The 22,456-nt window shown below is 36.7% G+C and overlaps 1 protein-coding gene across 1 annotated transcript in view; it reads left to right on the top strand.

Moving 5' to 3' along the window:
• The window catches only part of SMAP1 (small ArfGAP 1), a 183,076-nt gene that overhangs the window by 81,172 nt on the left and 79,448 nt on the right, over positions 1 to 22,456 (top strand). Inside the window, exons 4-5 of the mRNA XM_029943467.1 lie at positions 7,064 to 7,139; positions 19,117 to 19,197. Of these exons, the coding sequence (XP_029799327.1) occupies positions 7,064 to 7,139; positions 19,117 to 19,197 (157 nt within the window). The remainder of the gene's footprint in view (positions 1 to 7,063; positions 7,140 to 19,116; positions 19,198 to 22,456) is intronic.

The raw sequence follows: 22,456 nt of genomic DNA on the forward strand, positions 1-22,456 counted from the left end.
CTCTGATATCTTCCATGCCTTTCAAGCCCAGCTATTAATTTTATGACAATTGTTCTAAATTCCTGTTCCATTATATTTCTGTTTTGAGCACTTCTGTAGCTATGACTTGATCCTGGAATTTCTTTAGTGGAGAGTTCTTCTGTTTCATCATTTTTGCTAGCTTTCTGTCTCTTATAAGTTTCCAAATCTTGTTATGTGCACTGCACCTGCAAGTACTGCTCTGTTAAAGGAGATTCATTGACTGTCCAGGGCTTGTCTGTTCAGGAAGTAAACCATTAATGGTGTCCCTTGGTCTCTCCTGTTGTGCCTATGGTTATTTTATTTCCCTACTTGTAGTGATATTCAAGACTTTCCACCATGTGTACTTTGGCTTGTTTTTTGAGGTAGCCCTGGAAAGGAAAACAGATAGACAAACCGGGAACAAAAGCACGCAAATGCACAAAGAAATCAAAGAAACGAGTAAACCAAAAGAAAATGAAAACAACAAAAGAGAAAGGACATTCTAAAATCATAACTGGAAATCCCAGCTACAAGGAAAGAGCAGGGTGGAGGCAGTGCTGATGGAAGTGTATATACAAAAAAGAGAAATGACAGGGGTGGGGATGAAGAGAAGTTGAACACTGACCAGGCAGAGAGACTAAAAGGCTTAATTCAGATAGAGAAAAAGGAGAATACGGCAGGAAGTGAGGAGAAAAAAAGAAAAACAGGAAGATATTATTACCCAGAGAAACTATATAGTCTGGTTATTTCAGAGATAGAGAAAGGAAAGGTAATGGAAGGAAGGTAAAGATAGAGGTTTAGAATATGCATCAAGAGAATGGATTAAATATGACTTTTATGAAAAACCTATTGCCAGAATACCCTGTCCAGAGGAGGGGAGAGATAAGAAGGAGATAAGGGAGAATATATCTGAATAGCAAGAATTGATCTAGAGTTACTGGCAGCAAAGAGTCAATGCTTGTCTTGGGGAAGGACGTTTGTTTCTGTAGCATCTGTCAGGGCTCCAGTTAAAAAACGGCAGCTACCCAGCACAGGTGGGCATGGTTTGTTGTAGGCAGGTCTCCCCTCCACTTCGGGTCCCATGGGCCACTCCCTGAGGCCCTTCGTTGGTGGTTGTGGGGAGACAAATGACAGCCCCCTAGTCTTTCTTGACCTAGCATTGCAAATCACTCTTTTGGGTTTGATCTCCCTGTGCTGTGGGCACAGCCAAGGTAGGCCATGTTTTATGTTGCCCCCAGCCTCGTTTCCATCCTTTACTTCGTGAACATTAATGATATGGCCAGTAATGTAATTCCACAAGCCTGGGAACTTCCTAGTCAGGGATTGAGTAGGGGAGCGGTTCCTCCTGATGTTGACTGAGTCCCTTGCATACCATCTATCCCGGAGGGAATTTCTGGTACCGGGGCACCCAGTCCAAAGAAAGCTCCACAGTTAGAGATAGGATCTCTCAGAAGGCCTAGCACTTAGAGGTGGGATGGTAGGATCCCTCTCTGCTCGGGGCTGAGGTTTTTCTCTTCTCCAGGGACAGTTCTATTAGCAGTTTTCAGTCGCTCTTTTTCTTCCCTTTGTCCCTCCACAACGGGGGCTCCCTCTGCTCCATGCCTCTGTGTCCCAGCCCGTTTTTATCTTCACCATTTCGCAATCACACACCTATGAGCCTGTCTTCTTAATGGGCTCTGTCTCTTTTCCTCCCAGACTGTTGCAGTTCAGTGTCCTTTGGCTTCAGCCCTTCTTTGAGAGATACAGGTAGGAAGTACAGAACTCCCTATTTCACCGCCATCCTCCCCCCAATCAGCTAATATTTTCCTTTTGAGGGTTAAGAGACAACTCAAAGCTTCCAGACTTCCTCCTATCAATGGACACTTGAATATTTTTAAATGATGATAGTCTGAGTAAAACCATTGTTGTCACACTTGAGTCTTGATGGCCTTTAACAATAGATAGGTTTATAGTTTGGGATTCTTTGCAGCTAGATCATAAGGTCTAGGTTAGATTTTAACTTTTAAGTAGCTGCTGTGACGCATTTCAGGCTTTTGGGTTATGTATATTTTTGCTAATGTGTGTGTAAGCATGCTTATATGATTTTTCCAACTAAATGTTATTTAAAGCATTTAAAATTATGATCATATTTATATGAGTTGTTGACCTCTTACAGTTCACAAAAAGATAATCTAATGGTTGTCAGAAACTACTTAAATAGGGATTTTGTCTAAACAAATTTGATAACACAAAGATGACTGCTGTGAGTTTAAGATGATAACGTCCTGGACCATTTTACCTGAAATATTACACCAACATCACTTTATTCCCATTTTTTAAATTATGAAACATTGTCATTTTATTAGGGAAACTGGTAACAAAACTAGTCCCTTTTCTTTATTTCACGATACATTCTAAACTTCACTGTTCTTAAAACAGCCTAAAATTGCTGCGTTTTTATTGATTTAAACATTGTTGCCTCATTCCTAGAGGCAAATGGAACCAAACTGAGTAAAACTCAGATAATATGGGGCGTTTCTGCATTCTTAACAAGATTTGTCACTTTTTAAAAGCTTTACAATTTACAAAGTTATGCAAAAGCTGTTGTAAAAATATAATTTCTCATGTGGGATGTGGTTAATTATAGGCTTCATGTTCTAGTGCATGACAAATGATAAAGCTTTACATTAAGCTTTTCATTATTAGGATATTTCATCTTATCTAAAAACTTTAATTACTTCAGTTCCATGAGGTCTATTGTGCACCAAAGCTAATCAGCAGTTCTTCTCCTTTGAGCTTTTCAAGATTTTACTACTGTCAGTGGGGCTGTGTCTGGATTTGGAAGATTTTGCTCTTGGGAGTAAATATTAATTTAATTGTGTTTTAAAATGGTATCTTTAAGAAAAGGGAAAAAAATTCCCAAATTACAAATAAATATATGTTGAAAGTTACAATAAATACAATGTTGAACTTTTGTGAGGCTTGTATAGTATTTGTTAGTTTTAAGGACAGGAACAATTAAGGGTACTGTACTGAATGTTTTGTAACTATAAGCATGGAGAAGATTCTGGGATATTTGTTTTTGTTTGTTTACTAAATCCCAAATCAACCACTTAAACTTGAATTGTTAATATATTCCTTTCCTTGATTTCCTGAAAATACTGTTGTTCTATTTCTAATTTTTTGGTTGTATTATTGCTCTCTGTCAGTATAATTAAATCATTATGTCTCAGATGATACGTGGAGACTAGAAAATGAAGATGAATCTTGACTGTTTTCCAAATTCATATGTCCTTTTATTGTTGTTTCTTGGTTCACGTATTGAATCTTGGTGATATGCAAGCCATCCTAGCCCTGAACATGGTGGTTGCTGTTTGTTTCCTCCCTCTACTATGATAAACGAGATAAAAATTATATAGTACTCACTGTATGCCACACACTGTTCTTAGTTCTCTATACACACTAGCTCATTTAATTCATATAATAATCCTGTGAGATGAGTCTTTAGTATTATCTTAAGCTTAAAGGTGAGGAAACTGAGATACAAAGTCGTTTAACAACAAAACCTAACTTCATTTATTGAATGCTTAATGTCTGTTAGGTATTGTGCTAAATGCTTTATATATATTATTTCCATAACTTTCAACAACTTTATGAGTTGAGTATGATTATCTTTTTTTTTTTTTTAATACCTAGGTATGGGTTCAGCAGATTAGCTGACTTCAAGGTAACAATAATTGCCAGTTAAATAACAAGTACGGACTGGTACTAGAAATGAGAGTGTATGCTGGAGACCATCTTCTTTGAAACTTAGTACTAGAGTCCACATTATGATGCAAAACTATTGTCAGAATGTCCACTGAAATTCTCTTAGGTTGTCTCTAATGACAGTTTGTACTCTCTACAACTCCAACTTGTCTTTGCCCTCTTGGGCAAAATTGGGATACAATTCAAGAATTCATAATTGCAGGCCCATGAGACAACTCCAGTTTTTGTAAATAAACTTTTACTAGAACATAGCCATGCCCATTCATTTATGCATTTTCAAGGCTGCTTTGGAGCTACAAAGGCAAAGTTGAATAGTTACACCACCGACCAACTATCCTTTAAAGCCTAAAATATTTACTGTCTTGTCCTTTAAGAAAGAATTTGCTTATCTGGGAATAAATCACTCTTTCTTTAGGTGAGTTAACAATGAAGAATTGGCTTACATTTGGGACCTTGTACAAATATACATAAAGGCCATGTGATGTGTTCTTGCTTTAGGAGGTACGTAGGAAAGGATAGCAATTGAGGATATAGCATGTTTCCTAAATCACAGTCCTTTCTCAGATGACTCCCCCAGAACTTAAAAAATTCACTTTGTGCCGTGCTTTGATTGGTTTTTTGAAAAGTAATATTTAATAAGACCCAAATAAGTTCTCCTGCCCTAATGATTATTTTAATTTAATTAATTTAATTAATCTAATCTCAGTATCCTTGGAAAACAGATCAACTTTCATCTCAGAATTTTAGGATTTGGTTAATTTTTTGATAATTTCTGAGAAGGTTTCTTAGAAGCAGAACCAGATTCACCTATATTTGAACTATTTACATAAAATACATTAAATACAAATTAAGTTTTCACTGATATCTGCTGTTTCTGAAAATTCACAGCAACATATATTTTCACCAGATGTTTGTATTGTTTTTCACTCCACAAAATTGTGAACTTAAAATATTTGTCTTTATCAAATTTAATATTTATAAAACCATCATAGTTTTCAGTATTTTAGTTTTACTGTTGGTTAAACTGTTTTATAAACTCTATTTCTAACTTTAATGAGTTTTCTCTCTAATAGTAATTTTTAAAAACAGTGATCTTTTCTTTGTCATAAACATTTTATAGGTAAGAGTACTAAATCTTTTCAAGCTTTAAAGTGTAATAGACTCTAAATGGTGTCTAATATGAATATTGTTTCTATCTTTAAGAAGGAAAAATATTAGTTTTATCCTCTTCTCTGATATTTAAACATAAACATTTTAATTTAAGAATTTAGATTCCTAAAAATTTCTGTAGTTAAAAGAATAGCTATATATATATATATGCTGTATTGTATGTTTTATAATACATATTTAACTGTAAATATAATTGCTAAAATATTTATACAAACTTATAAACATATATGAATAATAATTATTTTCTATGTCATCTGTCATTCCATGACAGACTTCAGTCTGGGTGAAGTCTATTTTCTCTTTTCATGGAGGTATGTAGTTGTCTCTACAATGAAAATTCCTCAGTATATCCACCGTCATACACTGAATCCAAAGGGCCACATTTTTTATTGTTTCATTTTTTTCCTGTTAGAAAAACAGAAAAATGTAATATTGAACTTGTATTTACAGTCATGAGCTAACTTAACATTTAGCTGATTTACATGCGAAATAGTTTGAGTAAATAACATTATTGCATTTTATGAAAATCTTGGCATATTTGTGGTAATTTTTTCGTATTGAATTGGCTGCTAAAATTTTCACGTATCTAAATAAGCAGCTTGATGGCAGCTTTGAGGCCTTTTACTTAAAAAGACTCCCAGGCTAGTTTGAAAATACCATCCAAATTTGACATTCTCTAAATGTTAAAGTATGTATTAGCATAGCACAAACTAACTGAATGGTTCACAGATGAACTCGTGATGATCAGAAACATTCTGAAAGGTAGATGTCAGACATTCCTGGTTTTGAATCATAGCTCTCTTATACTACAGAATCCCAAAGAATTTTTAAAACTTTCTGTGCCTCATTTTTAGTTGTGAAATGGCACCTACCTTTATAGATTGCTAAGAGGAGAAAAGGAGATAAACAATATCACATAAAGTGCCCTTCACAAATGGTTTTTAAAAATAGCTTTCAATCATTGAACTTACTTAATAAGTTAAGTGTTTAGATTTCCTGTCTTGCTTTCCCTTGCCCTTCCTGAGTGCTTTCATAATGCCCCAACTTTTTAATTTCCACTGGATATTGGTCTGTCAACTCTTTTATTACCTGTTGCCTCAACTGTCAATTTAAAAGACTTTTATTAACTTCAAATAGGGAGTTATTGACTGAAAATGTATTGTTTCACTGCTTCAGATAACTTTTCTTTTGAACAGAAGGATGTCTTAATGGGAATCTACAGAGAGATTGTATTTCAGTGTAATTCATTTCCTTTGTAATTCTGTGTATTTAATTTTATACATTTAAAAGCACTCCCAGGAAAGAGTTCCCAAGCTTTGCTGGACTACCATAGGGGTTCATGGTACTAAAAATGTTATGGATCTCTGTGTGATGGAAGAATTCCCATTTTAGTGAAATTCAATAAAGCAGTGATTGAGAGGTAAGAGAAATCATCAATATCAGATCACTCAAAACCCTCAAATCCCAATAGAAGTGACTCATTCTGTCTATGTATAAGGCTAGTCCAGCCAACTTCAGAAAATTAAGTGGTACTAACTTTGGTTATAGCTTCTTGAGTTCTCCATTCCTCAGCCTTGAAAGAAAAAAAATGGCCCCCATTCTTCTAATACACAGGGAATCCTCTATAATGCAACCAGGAGAAGCCGCGTATGGTGGGAAAGAACTGAAGTATTGAAATCACAGTTTAGTTTTTCCAAGTTGCTAATTATTCATCTGTGATGCAGAAATCATGTACACATTACTGGGTTGTGGAAGGATTAAAGGAAACAAACTGTGAACAGTACACACAGTGTCTGCTATGTTGTGGGTACCACATGGCTATTCTGTGAGTTTAAAATGAACTTTGAGTTTGGTTGAAGGAGGAACTTTGGGAGTGTGTTGGTATTGAGAAATGTGGTTATTTTTCTTCTTAGAATTGGGTTGGATAGTTTTGTTGAACAGAGAAAACTTCCTGAAAGGGATAGACTTTCTTTGGCAGAAAGAAAAGTAGGTTACAGAATTTAGTTGCAGAAATAGTGTGAGAGGAAGGCACAGGCTGGGGAGCAGGAAAATTGAATTTAGAGTGTAGGCTTTGTGGAAAGGAATGAATAAAGGGAATTGTATATGCGACTGAACTCACGCTTTTCCTTAAGTTATCTGTTTTCAGAGCAGTGGAATTTTTCATCAGAGATAAATATGAAAAGAAGAAATACTATGATAAAAATGCAATAGCTATTACAAATGTAAGTAAAATCTTCATCTCTATTACAAATTGATGTTTGTTGTATAGATCTCAAACTTTTAACATACAATACAGCTTAAATTTTTTATTGTAAAAATCTACTTCGTTACATACTTAAAAAATTTGAATATTGGAATCTTATGTCACATAATGTTTAAGAGCTTTCACAAAGCAGAACTCTTGATTCAGAAAAGAACACATTCTAAGTAAGAGTCTAATAACTATTAAATGTCATTTATTAAGTTTATTTACAAAATTTACAAAAAAGATAAAATCACTAACTGAAAAAGAGGGGAGAGAAAATTGTTTCATTCACTTCTGGAAATGAATGAAAAAGAAGCAAGGCAATTTATCCTCCCCTTATGGCTTTAGTGGATGTGTCCAGTCATACGTATATTAAGACATGGCATTTTAATTGGTTACTATCACACATTTTGATACCTAATAGTTGAGACCTTACTGTAGTAATCAAAATACTGTATCATTGTTTCTTTTTGTTTTTTTAATAATTTTTCTCATTTTAGTTATAGTTTAAGGCTAATTGTCTTTATTGTGATAGTCATTTTTTTGGCCTTTGATTCCTAGATTAATAAGCTATAAACAATTTTGTAGTTAAGTCATCAAGCAATTTGGAGTTAATAATTTCATCTCATTTTGTATACAAACTGGGTTTTTCTTTTCTGTCCATTTGGAGAAGCAGTATACTAAAAAATTAATCAAATACTAACAATCAGAATATTTTAATACATTGTCTTTGATAATGAAAAAGTCTTGTTAAAAATAAAGTATCATTAATGTATATTTTGAAACAAAGACACCCTTGTGTGTAGAGTTTGGACTTCATTGGATACTGGAGAGGAAATCTTTGAAACAATTGACTGTATTGAGAACGATATTTATAATGTCCATAAAACTAAGTGCTAATTGTAGCATTATGGGGAAGGAAAATGGGCTAACTTTAAAACGTAAGTAATATATTTTCATATGAAATTTTGAGAAATCATTTTATAAAGCAAATGGCTTTACATTATATACCCTTTAAAAATAAACATTTTTGTTCATATTTGTTTATTTTTATTTTTATTATTTTTTATTTTTTTGAAAATTATTATTGAGACAGAGAGAAACAGAGCACGAATGGGGGAGGGACAGAGAGAGGGGGCAGACACAGAACCTGAAGTAGGCTCCAGGCTCTGAGCTGTCAGCACAGAGCCCGATGTAGGGCTGGAACCCACAAACTGTGAGATCATGACCTGAGTCGAAGTCAGATGCTTAATGGACTGAGCCACCCAGGTGCCCCTTGTTCTTTTTTATTGATAGTATTTTTTTTATCTTGACAACTCGGAAATTATTTTTATGTAGTAGTGTATAGGAAAACAGTTTTATCTTTGGATGATAGCTGTTGCTGTGGAATTCCTCCCCACCTCAAGTGTGATAATGGTATTTATTATGCTCAGTAAAGAGAATGTCTTCATTTATTAAGAGATATGTACTGGGATAAAATATTTAGGGATTTAGTGTCGGATATCTGTAATTTTTTTTAAAGGCTTCCTGCATCTGAGATTACTACCATATTAAAAAGGCATCATGCGCTGTCTAGGGCCTGGCACTTCACGTGTCTGCTGTGTGCACTCTGCTGTTGTGTTTTGGCGGCTCTTTCCCACTGGTGGGTCAGTCCTTTGCAGAGCTCCTCCTTGCTTGGAGTAGGGGAGTGTTTGGACCTTTAACTAGGTGTCCTTTGATTTGTTGAAGTAACCCTGGGAAAAAAAGGAGTGGGGGAAGCCTGATCCCAAAGAAAGAGAAAAGGAAAAGGAAACAACAAATAAATACACAGTGAGTCAAAAAACTAAGGCTGATGCCAAAGAAAAAAAAGAAGAAATAGGATAAAAGGGCAGAAGAGAAAAAAGAAAGAAAAAAGGAAAGAATACAAAAGCCTGATCCAAAATAAAGAAAGAAAAAGAGAGAAAGAAAGAAAAGGAAAACAAAACAAATGAAGAACTATGAGCCTGATTCCAAACAAAAAAAGAGGAAGAATAAAAAGCAAAAAGAGTTGTCTGTGGGTGCTTGGAGAGTGCTGGCTGTGCTGGACTGGAGGAGAGGCCGGCTGTGTTGGCTTAGAGTCATCTTGCCCGTTAAGTAAGCAGTTGCCAGGCCCAGAGGGGCAAGGTTTGGCATAAGCAGGTCCTGCCTCCACTGCAAGCTGCTGTGTTCCTTTCTGAAGTCCCACTGTGTTGGTGTTGAGGGGAAAATGGCTCCACCCCAATCCCTCATCGCAGACCAGGTATCTCATCCCCCACTGTTCAGGCAGCTCTCACAGAATAGCGAGGAAAGTCAGCTTGCCCTGTGTCAAAATTCTTCTTTTTTTTCTTTGGCATGCAGCTTGGATATAAATCCCAAAGTCTTAAAGGACCACCAGCGTGGTGCGATCTTCTCCCTTCTTGTGGAATAGAGCCTATGTACCCTGTTGATGAAAGGCCTTTGGCTGGCACCTGCAGGATCTTTTGACCTTGGGAAGGCAATAAACCCTCTTCCAAAAGTAGTCCAGGAAGGGGACTATTCTCTCCAAATGCATCCCGGAGATCCTTATACCAATGCTATTTACTCTGGGGCCAGTTCCCTCTTCCCTAGGAGTGCACACTACAGTTTCACTCCATAGAAACTCATGCACTTGCAGAAAAGCTCAGAGTTTCAAGCTCCAAAGGTTGTTTGCAAAAAAGAACTTGGATCCTTACTGCTCGCTCTCTATCCAGTCCATGATCCAGGGACGTTTTCCTCTTCTGCTAACTCAATGCTTCATCATCTCCTATCTCAACCTCACGTTCTCTCTTTTGTCTCTGTGTGGGGAGGGTTCTCTCCCCTCTGTGGCACTGCTGTCTTTCTTTCCCCCAGTTCACATCTCCACACCTTGCACCTTCCAAGCTGTCTCCTCCCACTTGTGGAGACCCTTCTGTCATTCCATAGACCGATCTCCTGGATGTTCCAAGTAATCTGGCTGTGTTTGAGTGACGAGGAAAGCCCAGGGTCCTCCTACTTTTCTGCCATCTTAACTCCTGTCTCTTAACTCATTTTTAAATGGTTCAGTGAAACCTGGCAGTTGAGTGTATGTGTGCCTGTCTGTGGAGAGAGGGAACAAGTATGACATGTTAACATTTGATGAATATTGGTAAAGTTTATAGAGATATTCATTCTCTATTTTTTATATTTTTTTATAGGCTTGAGAATGAAAATTTTAAGGTGAAGGATTGTGTATTCTTGAGTTTATATTATTCATATAATGAAAATTTAGAAAAGTTTACAAAATTCACATTCAACTCAAGGGTAACCTATTCATTTATACAGAAAATGATAATTTTTTAAAAGTTTATATTCTAGCAAGTTTAAAATATTCCTGTTTTACAGTAATCAATGTGTAAGCAACTAATCTTGTATATCACTAAGAATTATATATTTATATCCATTGTCTTCAGTAATGGATTAAACAACCATTCACTCAAATAGATTCTGATCACTTATTATGGTCATAGTCTCCTAGTATACTAAACCAAGAAGGGAATGTACATTTGTTTTTAGAGAGATTTAATTTCATAGTGGGAATGAGATTAGGTTAAAAAAACATGAGACAAAGTGTACGTGTCTTCTATCACTAGTGCATTTAAGGAGATATCTAAGGAGGGGCAGTTTGAATACTAATTGTGCTAGTTATACTCTGATAAAGAGATGTCATGTGTAGCTCTGATGCTTGATATGGCTGTTATCCTCATATTAAGTGGCTCCAAATTGCTTTACCTTTATAGCTTTTGTGTCGATTTTTATAGTTTTTCTGTCTATTCTTGTTTTAGCTGGTATATTTTAGTGATGCTTATTATTTTCTTATTTTAAACAAGAATAGGGGCCTGAAGATTGATGCTGGTTCTCTGAGTAAGACAGTCATTTAATTTCTTAACTCTTTTTTTAAAAAATTATATTTTAATTTTAAAAAATATTTTTTAAATGTTTATTTTTTTGAGCGAGAGAGAGAACAAGCCGGGGAGGGGCAGAGAGAGAAGGAGAGAGAAATCCCAAGGAGGCTCCTTGCTGCTAGCACATAGACAGATATAAGGCTTGAACTCACAAACTGAAATAATGACCTGAGCTAAAACCAAGAGTCAGACATTTAACCAACAGAGCCACCCAGGCACCCCAATTTTCTTAACTCTTACAAAAAAAATAAACTGATACATTTCTTGCCCTTCTGAAACACAAATATTTCAGAATATTGTGCTAAAATACAGTACAATAAACTACAAGAAAACAGTGGCAAAGGGTTTTGCCATTTTTCTATGATACTGCCCCTCTGCCTGCCAGGCTATTTAATGAGTCTATGAATTAAGCCCCATAGGAATCCACATGTAGAGAATGTGAAGCTAAGATGGCCCTTCGTTCATACCTAGGGATTTATTTGTATTTGTAAAAACTGACTTCAGGAGGCAGTTAATAAAAATGGCATCTGGTCATATCAACATGGTGCTCCTGAGAAAGCAGGGAGGGATGTATATGCTGCTTTGTGGATGAAACTCATGGTGTAGGATATATGGTTTTGAGTGCTGTGTGGTACCATACGTGTGAATTAAGGAAGGAAGCTTAAAAAGGAAAAATGCAAAGTTTAGATCAGACAAAAACAAAGGGAAATAAATTCCAAGTAGAAATGTTTTGGTACTACAGTTTGTACTGTTTTGTACCCTCAAACAGAAAAAAAAATATTTTGTATATTTAAAAATTTTATTTTTAATGTTTTATTTATTTTTGAGAGAGAGAGAGAGAGACAGCTTGAGCAGGGGAGGGTCAAAGAGAGAGGGAGACACAGAATCCGAAGATAGACTCCAGGCTCTGAGCTAGCTGTCAGCACAGAGCCTGACACAGGGCTGAACCCACAAACTGTGAGATCATGACCTGAGCCAAAGTCAGACACCAACCGAGTGAGCCACCCCAGTGCCCCTATATCTTTTTCTTTTCCATGTTTTTTATTTACTTTTCAGAGAAGGAGGCAGACTGCAAGCAGGGGAGGGGCAGAGAGAAAGGGAGACAGAATCCAAGGTTCTAGGCTCTGAGCTGTCAGCACAGAGCCTGATGCAGGGCTTGAACCCAGGAACCGTGGAATCATGACTTGAGCCGAAGCCGGACGCTCAACCAACTGAGCCACCCAGGTGCCCCTGTTTTGTATCTTTTAAAATAACTGCATGGTGCTGGGCACCAGTGTGCATGGGCATAGGATATCAACCCTCCATTCATATTGACCCTCAGTTCTTCCCTTCATCACCCCTGAGATCTGTGCTAGCCTCTCATTTTGAAACTAGATATAGAATTCAGAGATTGGCTACTGAAGTGCCCTTACTCTGTTTCTTCCCTTTTTTGTTCATTTAGTCATGCAAGAAACAAGCATTGAATGGATACCATCAGCAAGTCATTGAGATTGAAATGATATATTTGTATAATAATAGCTTACTCTCAAACATTATCTACATGTAATGTACACGTACACTGAACTATATGCTAAAGCACAAAGTAGTAACTTATAATAGAAGAATAAAAGTGCTGTGGAAACACAATTTAGGTAGCATTAGTTAATTTTCACTGGAGAAAATTTTAAAGGAGGCATGTTTGAAATTATCCTTAACAGAAAAGTAGGATTTCAGCAAAAAGAAAATAGGCTGAGTGTTAACAATGCAGAAAGGACATTGCAGGTTGAAGGGACATTTTGTCTCATCTGTGCTGAAGTTAAGATAAGGAAGAAAGGAATTCAGGTATATTATTTGGGGTGGGTTTGGTTAGTAGTCCATGAAACTTTTATCTAGTGAGTATGAAATGGACTATCCAGGATGGGTAGATGAGGAGAGAATAAATGTATGAAGAAATAACTTTAAAAAATTTTTTTTTAACTTTTACTCATTTTTTGAGAGACAGAGAGAAACAGAGCATGCTCAGGGAAGGGGCCGAGAGAGACACAGAATTGGAAACAGGCTCTAGGCTCTGAGCTATCAGCGCAGAGCCTGATGCGGGGCTTGAACCCATGAACCATGAGATCATGACCTGAGCTGGAGTCAGAGTCTTAACCGACTGAGCCACACCCACCCAGGCACCCCAGGAAATAACTCTTGAAAGGCAAATGGGGATTGTATGGAAGACTTGAGTGTCTACTTGTTTTGAGTAAGGCATGGTTATTGTATTAATTTTCTCTTGTTATTTATCAGATGTCTGGAAACTTAGTGACTTCAAACAGTACATATTTGTTTTCATACAGTTTGCTCTTGGCTTAGAGTCTGGGCATGGGTTAGCTCAGTTCTCAGCTCTGGATGTCACCAAGCTGAAATTAAAGAGCTGGCCAAGGGAACTGTCTTGTTTGAGACTCATTGTCTTCCAAGCTCACGATTGTTGTCAGAATTCATTTCCTTGTCGTTGTATGACTAAGGTCCTATGTTCTTGCTGTCAGCTGGCGACCACTCTCAGTTCCTAGGGGCCAGCCTCTAATTCTTAACAGTTAATCCCATCTTACACATGACCACTTATTTCTTCAAGAACTTTGAAGAATTTCTCTCACACTACACATCTCCTATTTTAGGAAGGGCCCCACCCCCTTGGAGAGGCTCACCTGATCAGGCTAGGCACACTCAGAATAGTCTCCCCTTTGATTAATCCATCATTAACTATTGGGATCTTAATTACATCTGCAAATTTCTAACCTTTGTTACATAATAACATCCTAGTCAAGAGAAAGTCCATCATATTCACAGTCCTGTTCACACTCAAGGAAGGGCATTATATAAAGTATGTATACCAGGGGTAGGGATTTTGGCCGTCCTGTAGTTCTTACCACAGTGGTATACAATGAATCTGACCTCCATGGTTGTTACTTAATTGAATGAATGATAGGGGAATTTGAAAAACTTCGAGTACAGAAATCTCTTCTCTCTTCCACTCCACTTCCCCTCCCTAACCAGTAATGAATCACAACCAGAAACACAGTGATTGAGTTGCTAGAAGATGTAGCAGGTCTTGAGTAGATGGGACTGAACTCTGCCATATTATTTGCTCTTTTTCATCAGCTTTTCTCTCTGCCTCTCTGCCTTCTCCCTCACTCTCTTCTCCTCCCCTTTCTCCCTTTTTTCACCCTCCCTCACTCCCCCACATATATTTTTGTATTCACATTATTTATTTGCCATCATAATGATCAGAAACAAAAACAAAGTCTAGTAGAGCAGTAAAATGTGTAGGTAACTGTAGCTATTTAATACTGACTGCCTGACTTCGTCAAATTTGTCTTGGGAAACAGTTAATAATCTTTGGGAGTTGGTGAGTACTTGCTTCTTCTTGTTTCAGTTTATCTTACATATTACTCTCTTCCTTTACCACTTCTCATCTCTCAGAAACAACCTCTTGAACTCAGTTTGAATTTGAGTTTGTAACACACAAAGATTTTAATTCTCCAATTTGAGTTTCACATGAAATTACTTTTCTAATCAATTGCCATATAATTGAATATTATGAGTTTAAAAACAATAAAAAATTCACTTGTTTTGTTACATATGTGTATAAAGACTAATAGTTTAATACAACAAAAGTAAAATTCATTATTTCAACTTAGAAATTATTATAGAAACAATGTTTCTGTATTATATTACTATAAAAGTGAGTTAGCACTAGTAATTCTTAAGCTCTGTTTATAATTAACTGTTGATTATATAATTAGTTATTTAAGATACATAAGTAATTCCAAGACTGTGAGTTGCAATGAATTTTAGATGCTTTCTTTTAGGGGTGAGAAACTTAGGTGAATAATTAGGTAGTAAGTTAGAGTTAGTATACAATAGCAGTTTCAAGTTGGCTTTTTTGTTAGTTTTTTTCATTATAATTTTGGTTTCCTTTTCTGTGGAATAAAAATTGTCATGCTGTCTATATTTCATACTATTGTAAGTGTTAAATAAGATAAGGCATGCCACATTTTTGAAAGGGTGCCTGGCACACCTATTTAGGGTGCTTAATAATTATAACTTATTGTAATGATTATATTAGAAGAAAGTGGTGGGAGGTTGGAAGTGACAAATGACTTGAAGCAGGTAGATAATTTAGCAATTTGAATACTCAAACTTAACTATAAGACTTTAGATCACCCATCCAATTTTGACTTAGAGTTCTATGATTAATCTCTCCATGTTTTAGTCTGCCCTTTAATTATGATCTGCCAGTGACTTGATGTGGCAATTAAAGGACTTAAATTTTCAAAGTTTTCCTGAATCCTACATTTCTTAGTTACTTATGCAAAGATTTTTAAATTAGTATACTAAAATTTAGCCGCCTTCTACATATTTGGTGGCCACCATTACTTCGTTAAGTTTTATCAAAGTCTTTTAAGTGGCCTATTGATGAGTTTAATTGATGGTGTCTTTTGTCTGATTTATATATTGGTTAAGTAAATGTATTTTCAGGTTTTGTGTTAATTATATGGACATTGGAAATCATACTTTTAAAATGATTTCTGGACTCTTGAAACACTTGAGCTTTGCAATAATATATGGAGAGCTCATAAGCCATTTGAGAATTGCTGTGATAAAATCTCCACTTGGAAAACTTATCCAAGAGTGTCCAAAATGAGTCTGAAACAGAGTATTGCTAGTAATTAATCCATAGGCATTTCCCAGTGGTCTTATGTTTTTCATTGTTTTGGAACACCAGATTTTATTTTATTTTGTTGGAAAAGGTGATAGTAGAAAAAAATTGATCAAGAAAATAATGTGATTTTTTTTTCTTGTAAAGATAAACATTTTGCTTTATGGCCTTCAAATAATCATGTTAGTATTTTTATAATACTTCATACCTTTTCCAAATGTATTTGCTCACGTTATTCTGGTAGGTAGGAGTTGGAAACCTGTTTTGCCTGACCAGTTTTTCTTTTGTAGGAGGTGAGTTTATGCAGTTGTATTGCTTTAGGATTTCTCCACATACAATTTACTCTGGTGGTGGCCTAGAGAGGAACCTCCAGGCTTAATAATTAGAAGAAAGACTGTAACTCATTTATTCCTGAAGGATATTTTTACTAGGTTCCCACTGTGTATTCTCTCATGGATGGAGGGATTGAGCAAAAGAGTAAGGAATAGAGAGGGCATTCAGTCATAACAACTGAATTTACTGAGACCACCAATTTCCAGCGAAATTTTCTAAGGTCCAAGTCTTTGTCCATTCTCTGTACAAAAATACTAGAATCCAGTGAAATGGTGCTAGTGTGTAGTTACAAAATAAATTCTGAATTTGACAGTAATGTAGATAACTGATATGAAATTTCAGAATAGTATGTTAGCAAGCAGTAAACTTACAAAGGACAATAATAACTGCTGAGATTGAGCCTCTTTTTGGTTCTTCTTCTGAGATGCTCCCTTCCTCCTTTTTTTGTTTTCCTTTAGCATTCAGAGATGTTTATATAAGATAGTGTATATGAACTATTTAAAACTTCTAATTAAGGATATCGAGTGATCAGATTTGCATTTGAGAATATCATAGTTTGGAGAAGAGTAAGACTTGGAGCAAGGAGGCCAATTAGGATCAATCTAGGTGACAAATGATGGTACTTTCCTATTGGGGTGCGTAGTGGAGATGGCGAGGGGTAGTTCTGAGAGATTTACAACACTTCAGGAGCATCTAGTTTTCCTTGTGTCTGTATTTTTTTTCCTCTCTCCTACCCCCTCCCCCTTTTTTTGTTCTTTCTCATCTAACTCTATGTTCTTTGGTGTCTCTTGCTTGTGATTGTCAGTATTTGACCTCTGTTTCCTCTTTCCTTGTTCATATAATGTATTGCAGTAAAAGGCAGACAATTTAAGATAGAGTTCATTGACTTTTGAAAAATATATACCTTTGTGTAACCACCACAGAGGGCATATAGAATCTTTTCTTGTTCTTTACTGCCTCTTTCCTCCCACCCCTGACCCAGGTAACCACTGATCTACTTTTTTTTTTTCTACTTTACATTTTATTTGCCTTTGTTGGAGTTTCATATGAATGGTACTGCTTGGTGTCTGATGTCTTTCTTTTGGTATATTTCTGAAGTTCATCACTGTTTTTGTGAGTGCTATTAGGCCATTCTTTTTTTATTGGCAGATAATAGTTCATTTTATGGGTATACCACAATTTATTTATTCACTTGTTAATTTTTCCATTGCTTTTTCAAATGTCTTTCCTACTGAAAAATTCTGTTTCTTTCTAGCTGAAACAGAGTATTAAAGCTTTTTTAGGAGGGAGCATTAAAATGCTTTGTTAAATTACTGTTATTTATTTTAATGTTTTATTTTATTTTTGAGAGACAGTGCAGGTAGGGTAGGGCCAGACAGAATCTGTAGCAGGTACCAGGCTCTGAGCTATCAGCACAGAGCCTGATGGGCTCTAATTCAGGAACCGTGACATCATGACCTGAGCAGAAGTCAGACGCTAAACCGACTGAGCCACCCAGGCACCCCTAATTACTGTTATTTATTATATAGTTTTATATTCCTACTTCTGAGTTTTAAAAGTTGCCAAATCAGTCAAAAGGAGAACACACACTTTTACTGTGAATTATCTTGAATTAGCAATGTTTCTCGACATTCTAAATATATATCTATTTCTCTTTTATATTTTTGTATTTAGCTATTAATGTGAGTTAGGGAAACGAGGTCTTTATGAAACAGGCTATCATTTTAAATGAATTTGTATGCTTTTTAATCTGTTATTTTCTACATGAAGAGGCAAAGATCTCAAGCAAGTAAATGTCCAATAGTATAAACCAACTTTGAAGCCAGGGTTTAAGGTGACATTTTTCTTTTAAAATATTTTCTTCTGTGTGTAATTCCCATTAGTAGTTACTAAATAGCTAGTTTGCACGGTTTTAACAGAGCCAACAAGAAGTGTTTAAGGAAAAAAAATCCCCTAAAGTTTATGGTCTTGGGTTGTGATTCAAGAATTACAACGTAACTAACTTAATAACAAGCAGATTGAATGAGGACTTATCTCCCAATGTTATTTTGACATTACATAATAACCTTTCTGTAATAGCACCTTTTCCTTTAAACAGTTCCTTAGAGGCACTATTGATATGATAGAGCAATATATACAGTTGTCAGTTTTATGACTTCAAAGATCTACTATGCATTTTGTAAACATATTCAGTTATGTTTTGGCAGTAAAGAGAGCAGGAAGATAATGCTTCCATTAAAGTAATTAACTATGCATGTAGGAATTGGTAAGGAAGATGTGTGAAAAGACTTTTAGATGAAATCCATTTTCATATATAAATTGCCTCTGCTGCATATATAACTATCTCATAATGCTTTGGAGTAGTTCAGCAAATACAGCACTGGAAATGGTGTTTGTACATACTGATCTTAAAGAAGGAAGTATATAAATTGCTTTATGATAAGTCCTTCTGCTGCTTAGCTGTTATATTGCATTAACCACTCTTTTCTTATCCGAGACTTTTTTCTCTTTTCTTAAACAGCTGATTAAAACTTAACCTTTACTATTTCAGCACTGTTTTATTTTCCATTCTTAAAGTAGGTATTACAAGTAAAGGCAGAAGTTCATTTGTGCTCTCCTGCTACTTGAAACAATGTGTTTTCATCATTCACAGCATTGGTATTTCAAAAGTAATGTTGAGTAAAAGTTTACCATCTGAGAAACTTAATTTTTTTTCACATACTTTTGGTATGATCATACCTGAGTACATTTTAAATTTTATATCATAGTGAACCCTATTTTAAATTATACAGTATTCTATAATAAATACTTATATTTTTAGAAACTGCATATGGGAATTTAAAAACAAAAAATACTCTCTTCTCGATGCATTATTTCTCTTGGCTAACATACTTCTAAGTGCTTTTATATCTCAGAAATAGGTAGGTTTTGTTTTTTTCCCGTGCCTGTCCATTCTCTTACTTCCTTCCCTTTTGTTCTTCTGACTTTTCATCTGCATTCCACAGATTTCCTCCTCTGATGCTCCTCTTCAGCCTTTGGTGTCTTCTCCTTCTCTACAAGCTGCTGCTGAGAAAAACAAATTGGAGGTATGGTAGTGTTCTAGCCAGCTGCATGATGTAGTGTTCAGTGGTAAATGAGCTTCCTTTTACTGTGCACGATAATTTGGGATAACAGGGATAGTCATTAGAATGTGTTTGTGGTAGACGTGGTTAAAGTGAATGATAATGATTTCTAATGGAGGAAAACACAACTTTACAGAAGTTTCTAATACAATATAGTGTTTGTGCTGTGATTGATATTCACTTGCTATACTCTTTAATACAGAGGTATACTTTTGAAATATCTTTAATTCTTAATAAACATTAGCTGTAAGGATTAGGATGCATTCTTTTTAAAAAAATTTTTTTAATGTTTATTTATTTTTGAGAGAGAGCACAAGTGGGGGAAGGACAGAGAGAGAAGGAGACACAGAATCTGAAGCAGGCTCTGGGCTCTGAGCTGTCAGCACAGAGCCTGACATGGGGCCTTAACCCATGAACAGTGAGATCGTGACCTGAGCTGACGTCACACCCTTAACTGACTGACCCACACAGGCACCCCGAAGATTCATTCTAAGTAGAGAAAGCATCTTGGGAAAAAAAACCTGTGGGCAAAGTGGGCTGTTTGGAGATTTGTAAGTAGATGGCCAGAACATGCATAGGATAGGGAGAGAAGTGAGAGAGCAGCCTGCTTCTGAGCCTTCTGAAGGATTTGGGTCTTTACCCTGAAGGCCCTGATACTCTAACGATGAATTACGAGTAGGAAAGTTAACAGGATCTGATTTTCTTGTCTTCACACTGTTCTTCATCTCTGTGGAGAATAAATTGTGTTGTTGGGTGTGGAAAATGCATGAGAACTTACTTTAATCCTTGAATGAAATGATGGGAGCATATGCTAAAATGGAGGGAGAAGGAATATAAAGGGGAGTGTAATTTTAAGAGATTGTGAAAAGATGGAATCCATGGGATTTAGTAATGAGTAGATCATGACAGTGCTTTGGGAAACCTTGATGATGTTCAGTTTCTGGCCTGAGTATCTTAGGACATGATGGGTCTTTCTGGGGAGAAAGGGATACAAGCTGAGGGTGAGGAACAGGTTTGAGGAGAACAGAGGAAGGAGGATGCATTAAAAGTTGGATATGACTGTAAGGTATCCAGGTGTCTAGTAGGTAGTAGGATATACAGTTCTATAGCCCAGAGGAAAGGTCTAGGCTAGGGGAAGTGGGAGTAGATAGAGAGGGATTGAGAGAAGGATTAAGATTATAAAGCAGCCCAGGGAAAGTATGTTGAGTGATAAGAAGAGAGTCCTGAGAATGGAAAGCTGGGTACACTTGAACTTAAGAGCAAACGGAATTCACAAGGGGTCTGTAGGGGACAGTTTTAGAGCATGAAGTACATGGTTGGAGTGTTGTAGGTCTCTTATTAGGTCAGCACACAGGCCTAGGCAAGAAGCACTCTAGGAGGGTGGATATTACCAAGGGAAAGTGGAAGAATGTCAAAGGCAAAGTTTGCACTTTCAAAATTTGCTCTGAAGCTATGCTTTTACATAAGAAAAAGGGTGGAAATCCTGAATATACTTTGTACTGTGTGATTTCCTGCATGCAAGTCTTAGATAGTAGTGGACATTGGTGATAGATGGTGACATAGATGGTGGCATAGGGAAACCTGAGACTCCCTTTTCCCATGGACACGACAATCTACAACTACACATAAAAGGATTTTCTTAAAAAAAAAAAAAAGACAATAAAACTAGCTGAACAGCTCCTCCACAACAAAGGACAAAAAGGCCACATTGAGATAGGTAGGTGAAGGCAGAGACCGGGACCCACCCTGGTGCTGTGATCCACAGGTGAAAGGGATCTCTCAAATAAGGGATCTCAGAATATCCCTGAGGAGTGAGGGGTTTGAGCCCTGTATCAGACACCCCAACCCTTAGGACCTGCGCTGAAGAGATGAGTCCTCAAAACATCTGGCTTTAGAAGCCAACAGGTCTTATGTCCAGGATACCCCAAAAAACTGTAGGAAAATATGACTCTACTCTTAAAGGGCACATGAACAGTGCCTCACTTGTTCTAGAACCCAGTTCAAAAGGAGCAAGTTGAAAAAAAGCTCCTAGACTATATTTAAAAGAGGTTTATTGCCTAATTTTAAAGTGTCTGTTGGACAGGGTTCATTTGGATCTCTCCTTGAAGATAGGTGTTAGGTGCATTTTTGTACTACCTCTGCCTTGCCAGCGTTGGTTGTCCCACTCTTCCACACACCCCCAGTCCTTCCCTACCAGATTGGATGGGCTGGTTCCCTCCTGTGACCCTGCTCAAGCCAAGAAATGCATGCTTTTCACACAGGGGTCACTCCTTGAATGCCTGGGTCTGGTGGCCAGTGGGCTTTGCATTTTTGGTCCTTATGGGACTGAAACAAATTGGAGACACAGTTTATAGCAGGCTGTCTCTCACCTCCACCCCCCACAGCACTACACAAGCAGCCGACTGAAACATACTCACAGTCTTCTCTTAACCCCTCCTTCAATACTGGGAGAAGTCACTATTTTGCCTAATACGTAGAAATAAACAGAGAATTAGGCAAAATGAAGTAATGGGAATATGCTCCAAAAATAGAGTATGATAGATAACATTTTAGGGGGAAAAACACCTTAATGGAGATAAGTAATTTACCTGATAAAGAATTAAAATTAACAGTCATAAAGATGTTCATTGATCATCTTTATGGATGAGAATAATGGATGAAGACAGAATTTCAGCAAAGAGATAATATTAGAAAATATCAAATGGAAGTCACAGACTGAGCTGAGGAATTAAGATGGCAGAATAGTTGGGGGACCTAAAGCTTGCCTTGTCCCTCAAACACAGCTAGATAAATATCAAATCAATCTGAACACCCAGGAAATCGATCTGAGTACTAAGAAAACAAGCTGCACAGCTAGAGGGAGAAAAGAGACCATATTGTGGAAGACAGTAGATGTAGAGACTTGATGTGGGGGAGAAAAGAATTGCCAGTACTACAAGAGTGAAGGAGCCCTGATCAGGGAGAAAGTGGAGGGAGAGCAAGAGTGCAAGCAGGGTTCAGGGCGTCGCACAAGAAAAACACTTCCCCCAAAACCATTGATGGGGAAAATGAGAAGGGCTGATTACTGTAAGTTTTTACAAACAGCAGAGCTCAAACTCTGAAGTTTTAGAAATCTGTGCCATCACTGAGGTGGAGCCTGACAGAAGCACTGGAGAAGGAGGGCAGAAGCCCAAAATCAGGCAGTGTGGTCTGAGGATTCCGTGGGTGGCCTTGGGAGAGATAG

Source organism: Suricata suricatta, chromosome 7 (assembly GCF_006229205.1).
Source record: "Suricata suricatta isolate VVHF042 chromosome 7, meerkat_22Aug2017_6uvM2_HiC, whole genome shotgun sequence".
Classification (NCBI taxonomy): domain Eukaryota; kingdom Metazoa; phylum Chordata; class Mammalia; order Carnivora; family Herpestidae; genus Suricata; species Suricata suricatta.